Here is a 12,824-nt window from a genome sequence, read left to right on the forward strand (position 1 = left end):
AAATTTGCAGGAAGTACAGAAATAAATCAATGTCTGCTCCCATAACATAATTACTGTTGCTATAATCATAAATCAATACCCAGCAGAAAAAGCTGCCATCAGTCACACAGGTTGGATAAACTTTATTTATTCACTCTGCCCCAAAAACAGCTTCTAAACAAGATTACCAGATAAATTTATCATCAGGAGCAGCTGAAATAACTACACCGAGAGCACTTTGTTTGCAGCCAGAATAGACGACCTAATATGGAGCAGAAATTGAGCCGAGATTCATTTTTTGAGTCATATGCCTCATAGACTAGATTATTCAAATGTTGTGTCTGACTGCCAAAGAGCTTCGCATGAAAATAATAATACCCTTGTGACAACCACTCTATCCCTGGCAGCAGCGCAGCTTGTAACCTCTGATAATTATATTGAGAGCCCAAAAGTAATGACAACCCTCCAATGCCACAGAGAGAAAAGACTTTCCTCTTAAAGCAGCAGTGGTCAAACAGTAAATCCGCTGCTCTCTGAAACGCACACATGAGATAATGCTCTGTGAAGCATGTGGTTGCCACAGGCTATATCAGCTTGGAAACGACCGTCTTTCCCTCCCACTGGGCAGTACCTAAGGGAAATGTGACTCTGCTGTGTGGTGTGGTTGGGATGCAGTGAGAGTCAGAAAGTAAAACAAACACTATGTAAACTATACAATGTCCTCACCCTGTAATAAACCTACATCTCTGACGTGCAATATTTAATTAACATTTTTTTATTCTTGGAGAAAAAAGTAACGTTTTCTAAACTATTCACAGTGAATTGTAAAATACTGGTGGAAACATAAAACCAAAGTGCTGAGCCTGACATTATAAACAGCCTATCCCTCCCCTTGTCACACACACACACTCTCTCTCACACACACATGCCTCTGGTTGTTGGCGGGGCTTCCACATCAAACAGCCCTGTGATAGTGGAGTTTGTACTTTATACCCTGGCAAACAAGAGCAATGCGCCTTATCAACACTGAATGGGATATACACAGAGACAAGCATGGAGCAGCTATTTCATTCTGGCTTTGTTTGATTAGCTGCTAACCCACTTTCAGTTCTCGTTCTGTGAAAATTCAACCTTGAAATTGAAATTTTTAAAAATATATAATAGACGCGACTTGCTGAGCTATACCCCATTATAAGCAATGGGGATTCGATTGAAGTTTTGTGCACACTGTGGCAGTATGAACTGTATTATGTCACTGGACCGTAGCATATTAGGATTTTTTACAATAACCCATCCTAGTGCTGCATTTTGGAAAATGGTAGACTATGCAGGCCAAAGATAATCCTTAAAGCCAGCCGAGTGGAAAGTAAATAAGAGAATTGTGGAGATGATTGGCAATCTAATCATAACATCCAAAAACCCAACCTCAGACTGACTGCATCTCACAACCTTATAATTCCCCTGCACATGAAAGGTGTCCTTTCTTTCTAATGTTTTCACCACTGAACCCAGACATAACAGATGATGCTTTTCACTTATCGTTAATCCTAAATCACAGCAGCCACAGGAAGCTATTGTAATGATATGCTTGTTTAATGTTTACCAAGCAAGTGTGAGATGCAGATGGAGAAATAAAAGGATGTCATTTATCATGGATCATATGTTAGGGGTGTTTTAGACAAAATAATTTAAAAAGTTTGAATTAAGCCAAATAAGGGCATTCATTTTAAAGCACACGAACATGCATAATTAAAAAATACCACATTATTATTATTATTATTACCATCATTATCATCTTCATTATTATAGTTTATGTGCAAAGCCTCCGTGTGTAGTTAGAATCTGGGTTGTGTGAACTCTTACCAGAGGACACAGATGAACCTGAGAGACTTGAGTTACTGGATGCTGCCATCCCAGCCCGTTTCACGGCTCGGTTATTCCCGTTTGGCCAAGGTGCGCTCACAGCAGCTCGTGCCCGGCGGTGCCTCCATTTCACTCGTGTCCCAATGTGGTTCACCTTTGACGGCCCTACCGGTGACTATTTCATGCCTCGTCTGGTCCCGAGCCCACCAGCAGTCTGTCTGAATCCGCCGATCCTGCTCCTCGGCTCGCCGCGCGCCTCGGTGAGGAGCTCGCGCTGCCGCATTCACTGAAGGTGCTGCCGCCACAGATAAAAATAGTCAAGACAAGCCACAGGAATATACTCCGTGGATCAGTTTCTCCAAAACATTTCACCCACACCGGACACACGGAATCTGGAGGTCTAGATTTGTGCCATGCAGAAATCAGCTATGGTTTCCATGTGCCACTTTAAGGGTTGTAATAAACACTGCAGCGTAGACGCGCCTTCTTAAAGTGAAAGTTTGGAGCAGGGTTTCCAGATGTAAGCAAGCCCGACTGGCAGCCCGGAACAACAGACTTCAGCTCTGTTTGCTGAACCCAAAACAAACGCTACTTTTTATCTGATATATTAGATTTATGCAAAGGCCCAACTGGCTGAACCACATGGTTCCAGCTTTGGCATATTTTCATTAGATGTCATGTTATGTTGACAATGCCAGTATGAATGTCGGTGTTTTGCGCCATCTGGTGGGGCTGCTTTCACTTCTTTTCCCTGGGATCAAAAAGAAAAAGATTGATGTAGTGTCTGTGGTACTAACTGCATACTTTAGTGGGAGGTTTTGAAACCCAAGGTTTTTTATGCCTTCCTACTCCTTTATTGCTTTATATTCTTTTATTGATGAACAACTTGGTTGCTGCAATTTTTTATTTTGCCTGTAAATAAATCTGCAAATAAATCTGAGTTAAGTGACAGAGCAGCATCCCTTCTGCTTTAATATTGCTGCTCTTGGCAAAGGCACTTAAATGCTAAACATGGCCAACAGATGTCCTGTGGTCGTAGTGGACAGCTTCCAGATCAGTGTGTGTAACTTAAAAAATATCTATATATGTATATATTGATTACAAAAAAGGTACCTCAAAACATACCTATCTTCAAGCCTTATCAGATTTTTAAAATTGCCACAAAAACAGGTGTAATAATAAGTGAAATCAGCTACTAATGCACAGCTTTGTAAGCAGCAGTCAAGTGTGTTGCATTCCCCACCTGCTCACATAAACTGTCACATCACAGTCCACAGTCTTCTCCCCAGCTGTGGGTAACTTCATTTCCACTGTAGTGTCTGTGAACACAACACACAGTTTAGCTCGGAGTTCTTCTGCCCCCTTGTGGCCAAACATTATAAACTCCAGCTATAAAAATCCCAGCATGTATCATCAACGAGTACTTATGCAGGGAAAAAGTGATGGAGCATTTAACTCTTTTACAGCAGTGCTCTGACTTCACATTCATATGGACTAGAAGAATATATGATATATTATAACTGCAATTAAGTGATGAAAAAGGATACAATAACCTGGAGCAGTTCCTGGCAAGAAAGACAAACAGCAATAAAAATAGTTAAATGATGAAAAAGTTAAATAAAACTAATAAATAAAAAACAAATCTGCCAGGAGGGAAGGATATAAAAACAATAAAAAACAACAATACACTAAACTTACATTTTGAGTTAGATGCTGATAGACACAAAAAAAATTTAGTAGTAACATTTATAACTAGTGCTCTCCATTTATGTTTTGCAGTTGCAGTCCCTGTTGTTGTGCATGCTGGCTTATAGAAGTTTTTCACAGAAGACATTTTGACATGTCCCAGTGGGAAAGCACAGGTGTAAATGATCAAATTAACGAGGGTTCAATTCAATTTAGCTGCTTCTTTTTCTGGTATTGTGCATGCTGGTTCACTGTCATTGTGTCATTGCGTTTCCTACTATGACAAGTAAAAATGTCTGCCCTAACACACGTTCTATAATTATACTGGTATATTAGTCTTACAGTAAAGATTATAAGAAATTCGGGCTGATTTTAGGATACATGGCAGCATTTTTAAAGCTGCATCAACTACTAAAATGACAGACAGACAGCTCTCACCTTTAGAATTACCAACTTAAGTTTTACTGGATAACATATTTGCAACAAAAAAACAAACTTACAAATCCAGCAGACACGGAGAAAAACTATCATCCAGCTTGAGTTGTGTTTCTGGCCAACTGATGAATCCAATTCCATTGTTCAGTTGTCTCTCAGGTTTGGTCTCCACCAACTCCTGAAAAATACATTTTAAATTCATATTTTGTACATAGCTGGCTGTTAACATGTCTGTCATCTGAGGGGTATTCCATCAAGGTGGATACAGGAAAAGCGTGATTTATTTTAATAAGTCTTGCCAGTTAAAGTGAGTTATCTGCTCCATGAAGGTGGCTTATGCGAGTCCCTGCTTATTAACCATGGTAACCTACCTTCACTTTTGTCCTGTTTTAGATGTTTTTCTCAAAATGTGACCAAGCATAAGTGTATGTGCTTGCTTTAGTTACAAAAAAAATAATACAAGAAAATCCCGTGTCACCAGTTTTACTCTCTTAAAAAGCCAGTAAGTTATTTGATATAGGCCAGCCTATTTCTGTTAATGCCCATTTTATTCAGGCACGCTCTAAAATTGTGGGGTTTCTCCCGGGACCGGAGCCTACGTTCTTCTTTTCACAGTGGGGTGTGCCTGATACGCATTTAACTAGCAAAGCGTAACCTTAAAAGTTGTTTATTAACTTGAGATTTTCCTTAACCCCATGATTAAACTTTCAGGAGAAGTCATGTGCAACTATAACTTCACACCGAGATGCTTTTGTTAATTCTATATTCATACATTTACGGGAAAAAACACTGAAATTTGCTCAACCCTTGTACTGCTAGCACAGTGGAGGGGTCTGTGTATTCTGATATCAGTGTCGTGTTGGCATCATGCCCAGCCCGGACAGCAGACTATCAGTTTCCATGTAAACAAGTGTGAGACCAAATGTACAAATTATAAGAAAACAAAGTATTTAACATTAAAGGTCATTAGTCAATAGCCTTATTACATTGTTTGCCAATGTAGCCTACCTTAGCTGAAAAAGGTTCTCTTTAAGGTACTTTTAGCATGCTAGCAACCCAGAATCCGTCTCAGCTTTCAAACACTCAATTGTAAATTGAACATTTATTGATAAAGTGAGATTAAATTAAAATTGGTGATAAACTCACCTTGGGTTTTTTAAAAATTATTATTTAACAACAGGATTAACCAATTTAAGGTAACTGCTACCAAGCGTTTCTTTTTGAAAGGAAACCCATCAGTGTAAAGTTAGCTTCTTAAGACAGCACACGACGGTCACTTTCATCCAATATTTTCATGGCACGTGATACGAATTACCTGTTAGCACATTCCAAAGACGGGAGAGTGAAAATTAAAAGTTGCATTTACTTACATTTCTTGAACTAATGTAACGTTACTTTTCCTCCATAACGGAAAATTCATGAACGAGTGCTCAGAGCACGAGTTAAGCGGGGCTGCGACGGTTACGGGGCTCGCGACAATGATGGTCATGACGCGTGCACTGCTGCATCCTGCAAAACCACCGACCGGGCTGCTCACCTGACAGTTAGCTTTAACAGCCTTCAATGCTACTTTAAAACAGTTTACATACCAAGCCAATCTAACTTATTCTGAAATATTGTAGTGTAGCAGCTATTTTAGTACATAGATATATAATAACATTTAGAGTAATAACAATAATTATAAATGTATTTCTATTTTCCCTTCTTAGTCAACTTAATGAAGAAGCTGGAGGTTTCCTGCAAGACCGCGCTGAGGGTTGAAACAGCAAGTAGGCAAATGTGACCACGTGACCTAAAATGTCAGGTCATATGACCCGCGTAGAGCCGATAACGTGACTCGGACCTGAATACTCACACTTTCGGATAATCTGCAGCCGGTGGTCCACAGCTGACCAGTTTAGGACGCCTCTCTGACTAAAGGCTGGTATTTCCATAGAAAGTTGCCATAGAAACCACAATGAACGTGAGGTGAGTTTTAACACATTTAAAAGTATTTTCCTCTCTTGTTCCGCGTGGTGTCAGGCTCGTGCTGTGCTCATGGTCAGACTGTTTTGAAATGTGAGTGACTTTGCAGTGTTTGAGATGTAGTCTGATATGCATTTTGTAAATATTGGCAGGTTTTGGAGGGGGACTGCGGGTCTCCTCATACTGTGGTCCTGTCTGCACTCTGCACACTCGCAGGGCTGCTCGTCGTTTTTCTGCCGAAAATCTCAGCAAGACCAATATCGAGACAGCGGCCTGAATGGAGTCAACCCAGGGTCTCCTCTCTTCCTCACTCCGTACCTGGAGAGGGGCGCCATAGATGAAGGTATAAGTGGACCCACATTGCATAATACTACCATAATTCTGTAGTCAGCAAGGTTAATTTTGTATATATGTTTAATGATCACATTTTTCAAGCCAGGAAACTGAGTCTGGTAGGAGATCTGCCAGGTGCCAACGTCAAGAGTTATGCTGGGTACCTCACTGTCAACAAGACATACAACAGCAACCTCTTCTTCTGGTTCTTCCCTGCACTGATGGTAGGCTTCTTGTTTACTACAGGGGCTTTCCAAATCACACATTACTGTCAGTGCTGCAGTTTAGCACAGGAAAACAAGAAGGGAACAGATTTTTTGGCATAAATAGTTTTTTTTTCTCGAGTTTTTGGAACTGAAATGGATTGTACTTTGGGTATGTTTTACTGTTTTATGTTTACTCCCTCAGTCAATTTGTGATAAAGAATTACACGTGTGTGTGTTTAGTCATCTGCAGCTAGTGTGGGGGTGTTAGCCAGAATGTTAGACTTTGTTTTATAATCCAATGTCTTACAGAAAGAGTGAGCTATTTTGGTTTGTTTGTTAAAGTCGTGAATCAGTAACCAATTCTTATATCTGTATTTTATACTTCAATATAGCAATGCTACATGCCACCTCCATGACACTGTAAAAAAGATAATTCTAGCAGCCTTTATTATATTGCAGCCTGATAAGCTGCTGCTGCTGGAGCGGTCTCCCTCAATACTGGACCAGTTTCCAAAACTGTAGTCTCTATTGGTCACTTGGAAACAAAAACATGGGAGGTTTAGTGGGGATTAGGTTGAAAAATACCGTGTCCCTTTAAAAACTCAAAATCTATAAAATATCCGTAATTTCAGAAGAAAAACTGTTAAGTTTGCTGGCATTGCTATTCCTATAGGTAACAAAAGACAGATTTTTGACATTTTACTTTGCTTGCTTGCCACATCTCTACAGTCCAGTAGACCTAAACGTGACCCCATTTAATCTTTGTTACTATCACTGTTTAGAAAATTGAGTAATGGTGATAACGTAGGTATTTCTCAACAGACTGTGGTTCTTTTGGTTTGATTTGGGTTTTAATAAACTGAAGTCACCACTGGGTGGTGCTGAGATCTCAACTTTCTGTGTGGTGCGCTGACCGACAGGCAAACCAAGATAAAGCTCCAGTCCTGCTGTGGCTGCAAGGTGGGCCTGGTGGCACCTCCATGTTCGGCCTCTTTGTAGAACACGGACCATATGTGGTGAATAAAAACATGACTGGTAAGACCTGATTTGGTACAACCACAGCATACATAAATATGCACTGTCAACTTATATTTAACAAACTTGAGCATGTATAGTTTGTGTTGGGCCACTGCTTCTGATCTGCTCATATTTTGTGTTTTTATAGTCCGTTTGAGGGATTACGCCTGGACAAAGAGATATTCGGTTTTGTACATCGACAATCCAGTAGGTATTACTTATTCATCCTCAGACAAAAATGCTACAAACTAATTACACGAATATTATTATATAATAATATTTTTAATGTGTATGAATATTGACTGAGGAAGAGTTACTTGTTTTTCTAGGTTGGAACCGGTTTCAGCTTCACTGATGATGACCGAGGTTTTGCTCAAAACCAGGATGATGTCGGCAGAGATCTGTACAGGTGAAACAACTGACAGTCCATTTTCTGGCTGTCCTCTGTAACTGTCTGTCTTACAGGGACTCTTTGCTCAGCTGGGACTCACTAATTAGCCGACTGGACCTTTTAACAATCTGAGTTTGTTTCTGCCTTCAAAGACAGGTTACCAAACCATGACTCTAAAGAAAAGGATAAAACAGACTCAGTAAAAGCAGGATGAAATGATGTTAGCATGGTTTGGTCAATGTGGAAATAAGACCTTTTCCTCAAGCAATACCAATGCTGGTGCCCCTTTTTGCAAACAGCTTCACTGTTTTATTCAAAGTTCAGTTAAGAATCAATAATAGTCCTTAGATATTTGTAAGGTTGCACGCATTCAACAGTTGACCTTTAATCTGATTATTACTAACTTCTATCTTTATTTCCATCTCTTCCTTTTTAACAGTGCCCTAACACAGTTTTTCCAGATCTTTCCTGAGTATCAGTCCAATGAGTTTTATGCAACTGGGGAGGTATGTCTTTAATCTTATTTTAATTTTTCTTTGTTTCAAGCTTTGTAAATTAACATTTTGTGGGTTTATAGTTGAAGCATTATGTGCATTATGTGGTAACCTTATCTGTCTCCATGCAGTCTTATGCAGGGAAGTATGTTCCTGCCGTTTCTTACTACATCCATAAAAACAACCCCACTGCCAAAGTGAAAATTAACTTGAAGGGGATGGCCATTGGTGATGGGCTCTGCGATCCAGAAATGGTGCGTATCTCGCAAAGTGCCACACTTTCTTTAAACTACATCATCATGACTTATGGATTTGTTTGTCTCAAAGTAGAAAAAAAATAACACAATTTTCCATCTCAGATGCTGGGTGGTTATGGTGAGTTCATGTTCCAAACAGGCATGATAGACGAACTACAACAACAGTATGTGGACCAGCAGACAGACCTCGGAGTCAAACTCATCCAGCAAGAGAAGTGGCTGGAGGCTTTTCAGGTAATGCCTCCTACATTTGTCAGAATACAAGTCCGTTTTATTTTCTCTTAATTTGTCTGGATTTACAATCATTTCTAATCGGTTAATGAATGAATGCCATTTTTACTATCACATCTTTCTGAATCAAGCTGTGAAGTTGTGAATAGCTGACCATTTGATTAACATCTGTCTTTAGGTTTTTGACAGCTTGCTGAATGGTGATGTGAGTCCATATCCGTCCTTCTTCCAAAATGCTACTGGCTGTACCAACTACTTCAACTACCTGGCATGTCAGGTACTAAGAAGGAAAGCCCCTGTGTCTCCTTTGAGCAGAAATTTCAAAACTTCATATACAAATAACCTAAGAGACAATTCAGCCCCAAATCCAAAATAAATATTTTTCCTCTTACGTGTAGTGCTATTTAACAGTCTAGATTGTTTTGGTGCTAGTTGTTGAATATTGAGGATACCAGCTGTAGAGATGTCTGCCTTCTCTTATATATAATGGAACTAGATGGCACTCAGCTTGTAGTGCTCAATGTGTCAAAAAAACATTTAGAAAAACTCAAAAGCAATGTCTCTTTTCAGAAATCATGACCTGGGTTTTCAAGATAATCCATAGACCTTGTTGTGAGATGTTTTGTGTTGGAACTATTTTTTTCTACGTGTCAACTGTATCACCTGACAGAGGGAAGGGTGCATCTACTGGCACCTCACCTGGCACCACTGAGCAAGTTAAAGTTACACCTCAGCTGAGAAGGACACACTTCTTGCTGTCATGAGCATGAGCCTCTCTTCATGAGTAGATGCGGGAGAGACATGGCTGTTTTTCAAAGTATTTTTTTTTGCCGCTGAAAGCACCACAAGTAAAGCACTATCTAGCTGCATTATATTTGAGACATGGCCGATATCACCATCACTTAGCAACTCACCAAAACAATCTAGATTGATAATTAGCACTACAGGTAAGAGGGAAAATACGCAGGCTTGATTTTTGGGTGTGCTGATCCCTTTAAAGCAGCCCACAAGCCACTAGATGTTGCTCTTTTGTGCACCACAGGAGCCTAAAGACCAGGGGTACTTCTCCCAGTTTGTGACTCTGCCAGCGGTGCGATGCGCCATCCATGTGGGGAACCTAACATTCCACGACGGCTCAGAGGTGGAGAAGCACCTTCTGCAGGACGTCATGAAGAGCATCAAACCGTGGCTTGGGGTGCTGATGGATAAATATAGAGTGAGGATTATCAACTGTAGTGGTAAAGCAATTACAATAGTGGTATGCTTACATTTACATTCTTTACTTGTTTGGTCTTTTTCTTCATACACTCAGGTCTTAATGTACAGTGGTCAGCTTGATGTAATTGTTGCGGCTCCACTGACTGAGAGGTTCCTGCCTACTGTCAACTGGACCGGGGCAGCTGAGTACAAAACAACCCCACGCTTCCACTGGAAGGTTCAGCCCAGCGACACAGAGGTGGCTGGTTATGTGAGACAAGTGGGAGAGTTTTACCAGGTAAGCACGCACAGTGGATAGACAATGTGAAAAGTCCTGAGTAAGCATTTGTTTTAAATTCTGTGATCTGTCCTCTTATTATGCAGGTAATCATCCGAGGAGGAGGACACATTCTGCCTTTCGACCAACCGGAGAGGTCCTTTGACATGATTGACAGATTCCTTTCAACACGAGGCTGGATATGAAGTGTTTTGGTGCTGATATATAAATATATATACAGTGAGGGAAATAATTATTTGATCTCTTGCCGATTTTGTAAGTTTGCCCATTGACAAAGAAATAAACAGTCTCTAATTTTAATGGTAGGTCTATGGCATAAACAGAGACAATGTCATTACCGGCACAAAGAAACATGTACAAAGTTATGCAGGCAACAATGGATTCATCAGTTCATTACATATAAACAATATACTTAAGCACTGAAATGAGACTCGACGTACAACAAAAGGCAACAAGTGCTATGGGAACATTATTTACAGACATGAACCACACGTTTACTCCCTTAAAAAAGAAAGGTGGTTGCATTACATGTACAGGATTACAGAAATCAACGATATTATGTACAATATTTATAGTTTTGGATTTAAAGTAATACAATTATAACATCATTAATACATAGGAACTGTTCTCCACCTCTAACAGATCCACACAGACACACGCACACTGCACGTTCATCTATCCTTTTTTGTCTGCCTCTGCAGTAACTAATGCCTTTTTCTGAATCTGGACCCGCTGTCAAAAACTTAACTCTAAAAAACAACATCCTAAAAATGATTCCAGTTAACGGTACTTTTGAAGTCATGAAGTCATTGCCGTAATGTTCACATGCATAAGGTTTATTTGGAATGTTCGAGACAGGGTTTAAAAACAACCTAAAATAAGGCGAGCTTCACACATTGGGGCTCTATAATTAACAACAGGATTAACCAATTTAACGTAAATGCTACCAAGCGTTTCTTTCGAAAGGAAACCCGTAGGTGTAAAGTTAGCTTCTTACCGGTTAAGACAGGCGACAACAGTCATTTTCATCCAATATTTTCATGGCACGAATTACCTGTTCGCACATTCTGAAGACTGGAAGGTGAAAATTGAAAGTTGTAACTTACATTTCTTGTACTCATGTAACGAAACTTTCCATCCATAACGGAAAACTCATGAACGACCGCTCAGAGCACGAGCTTAGCGGGGCTGCGACGGTTACAGAGCTCGTGACCATGCTCGTGACGCGTGCACTGCTGCCTCCTGCAAAAGCATGCTCACTGAACACCTGACAGTTTGCTTTAACAGCTTTCAATTCTACCTTAAAGCAGTTTAAATACTGTACAACCTAACTTACTTTGAAATATTGTTATGTTTAGCAGCTGTTTTACTACGCAGATATATAATAACATTTAGAATAAAAAAATGTATTTTTACTTTTCCTTCTTCGTCAACTTGGTGAAGACGCTGGAGGTTTCCTGCAAGACCGCGCTGAGGATTTAAAGGTTTAAACGAAAAAGCGACGAATCCGACCACGTGACCTAACATGTCAGGTCATATGACCCGCATAGATTTATAATAGATCCATGCATAGAGCTGACAACGTGACCCAGGCCATCCCTCAGTCCCAAACCGGTCCCCGTCCCCTTGCCCTATCCACTCTCCCTCCGTTTGCGCGTTCGCGCGGACGTTCGCCATGTCCCATACCAATTAAGGCGGAGTGGAAGTCGACCTTTAACCCCTTAAATAGCAAGCCACCGGTGAAGGCTGAAGATGATCATAGCTAGAAGGGCACGTGAATCAGGAGAATGGAGGAAACAACATACAAATGTGAGTTTCGCCTCTCTACTTTGTCAAGTATTTTAGATTAAGCACTTACACTTTTGTTCTGACTCACGCTGACTTTACAGTTCCAATCAAAATCACAGAATGTGTTAAGGTGCTAAAAGATAAAACAAAACAAAAAAAGGAGAATATCAATTTGTACCTATGGCCGCTTGATTTCTAGTAAACCCACAAATACCTGTATGCATGCATAAGCTACATCAAAATAAATGAAAACGTGAAATTTACTTCATATCTCATTGCCATGTTTTTTTTTATTATTTCGTTGTGTTCACACGGACACTTGAAAAGACAAGGCAGTTAAGTCAGATACACTAATATGCACTAGAGTAGCAGTTTGACTGTGTGCATCACTTAGGTTACATAATCGATCAATTATTACCACATATTTGATTCATACCTGCTTAATTTATATTTCATTTGAGCACATATGCTAATATATTGTGTTTCCTGAATTGATAATGTAGCCTACATCAAATATGTGAAGACAGATTGATGAGTAATGGCACTGTCAGCAATGGCCACTATTATATTTATATATATCGGAACTATCATTTCTTTATCACTTTAAGTAGCCTCATAGCAGAAACGTGCATGACTAGCCTGTGTGTGGGATAAAATCACATTTAACCTTATCCAACAGATTTA

The 12,824-nt window shown here is 39.9% G+C and overlaps 2 protein-coding genes across 6 annotated transcripts in view; one reads left to right on the top strand and one right to left on the bottom strand.

Moving 5' to 3' along the window:
- The window catches only part of chn2 (chimerin 2), a 30,792-nt gene extending 25,137 nt beyond the window's left edge, over window positions 1-5,655 (bottom strand). The window contains exons 1-4 of one of the 4 annotated variants that reach the window (XM_088084166.1): window positions 5,334-5,655; window positions 4,029-4,141; window positions 3,086-3,161; window positions 1,843-2,137 (exon numbers count right to left, since the gene is read on the bottom strand). In XM_088084166.1, the coding sequence (XP_087940292.1) occupies window positions 1,843-1,891 (49 nt within the window). In that variant the 5' untranslated portion in view covers window positions 1,892-2,137; window positions 3,086-3,161; window positions 4,029-4,141; window positions 5,334-5,655. Of the gene's footprint in view, window positions 1-1,842; window positions 2,138-3,085; window positions 3,408-4,028; window positions 4,874-5,333 lie in introns of those variants that run through there. The other 3 variants (XM_088084164.1, XM_088084165.1, XM_088084163.1) reach the window with 3 other exon arrangements.
- A 121-nt stretch (window positions 5,656-5,776) lies between these two features.
- cpvl (carboxypeptidase vitellogenic like) lies at window positions 5,777-10,652 on the top strand. Of its 2 annotated transcripts, XM_042489280.2 has the most exons (13): window positions 5,777-5,931; window positions 6,081-6,271; window positions 6,364-6,485; window positions 7,388-7,502; window positions 7,633-7,691; window positions 7,814-7,893; window positions 8,315-8,381; window positions 8,501-8,623; window positions 8,729-8,860; window positions 9,036-9,134; window positions 9,900-10,073; window positions 10,170-10,352; window positions 10,439-10,652. In XM_042489280.2, exons 1-13 carry the CDS (start codon window positions 5,921-5,923, stop codon window positions 10,535-10,537), a joined length of 1,455 nt encoding a protein of 484 aa, XP_042345214.2. In that variant the 5' UTR covers window positions 5,777-5,920; the 3' UTR covers window positions 10,538-10,652. The 2 variants fall into 2 exon arrangements, with proteins under 2 accessions (XP_042345214.2, XP_087940288.1); XM_088084162.1 differs by lacking the exon at window positions 5,777-5,931 and having other exon boundaries at window positions 6,058-6,271.
- The last annotated feature ends 2,172 nt before the right edge of the window (window positions 10,653-12,824 follow it).

This window comes from Plectropomus leopardus, chromosome 11 (assembly GCF_026936395.1).
Source record: "Plectropomus leopardus strain MGB_pleo_1.0 chromosome 11, ASM2693639v1, whole genome shotgun sequence".
Lineage (NCBI taxonomy): Eukaryota > Metazoa > Chordata > Actinopteri > Perciformes > Serranidae > Plectropomus > Plectropomus leopardus.